The sequence below is a fragment of the Atta cephalotes genome (assembly GCF_000143395.1).
Source record: "Atta cephalotes unplaced genomic scaffold scaffold00032, whole genome shotgun sequence".
NCBI classification, from domain to species: Eukaryota; Metazoa; Arthropoda; class Insecta; order Hymenoptera; family Formicidae; genus Atta; species Atta cephalotes.
The window spans coordinates 1,553,276-1,554,194 of record NW_012130096.1 but is presented as its reverse complement, the minus strand read 5'-3'; the positions used below and the strand labels follow the sequence as shown (position 1 = coordinate 1,554,194).

The following is a 919-nucleotide window of genomic DNA, read 5'->3' as shown; positions in this document are numbered from 1 at the left end:
AACAACAGACTGATAGATTATAAATCCTTTGTCATATCTTATTACATCTATTGCATTAATTCATAAAGAAAATATTTTAAATATAAGTATTGGATCTTTACTTTTGTACAATAAATTAGTAATAAATAACAATATCGATTGTTACGAAGAAACATTTTAAGATTAGGCATTGTGCAATGCAGTAAAAATCTCACAGAATCGACAATGATTCTATAATAGAATTAATATTGCCGAATTTAGTCACATTTATTTAGTCACATCATTAATTGCCGTTGTGTTAAATAATTGTTCATGGCGGCGCTGAATGTGGAGGTTGGGGTCAGCAATTTGAGACGGCGCTATGTTTCTCATCCGCATAATAAGATACTGTTACAACATCGCCACCCACATTAATGAGACATTGACCCTAGAAATATATTTTTATAAAATATGCAACTAGCATGGGAATATGCTTACACGTTAAATAATATATTTTTACTAACTTGATTTTTGTGAGGGCTGTGAAGAAGTACGCACTGCGTCATAAAGAATGCTACCATGGCGTTACCGCCTAATGCTGTAATGTGCGCGCGAACAATCGCCAAAACTTCCATTACGAAACTGTGAGTAAAACCACTCAATCCACCATTCTATAACATCATCAGAATTATTACCGTTATATTTTAGAACACTTCAAGAATAATTATTATAGATTCTACAAAATTTACCTCCCGTATCGATGTACTTTCGCGAATGAAAAAGAAATTTAAATTGCCTTGATATCTCTCTATTCTTCCACCTGGTAAATAAGATAAAGGCGTTATGTCCACGCCATATCTTCCTTTTAAAGGCATCTATGAATTAAGATATAAAAAAAGTCCTTATATTATTTATGCTTAACATTTATCATAAATTTTAAAGGCAGAAGTTGAGAAGAAAT

General features: G+C 31.8%; 1 protein-coding gene across 1 annotated transcript in view; it reads right to left on the bottom strand.

Moving 5' to 3' along the window:
• Positions 1 to 319: 319 nt before the first annotated feature.
• LOC105621122 (C2 domain-containing protein 5) overlaps positions 320 to 919 on the bottom strand; it is an 8,429-nt gene continuing 7,829 nt past the window's right edge. Inside the window, 3 exon segments of the mRNA XM_012202593.1 lie at positions 320 to 406; positions 483 to 629; positions 708 to 833. Of these exon segments, the coding sequence (XP_012057983.1) occupies positions 320 to 406; positions 483 to 629; positions 708 to 833 (360 nt within the window).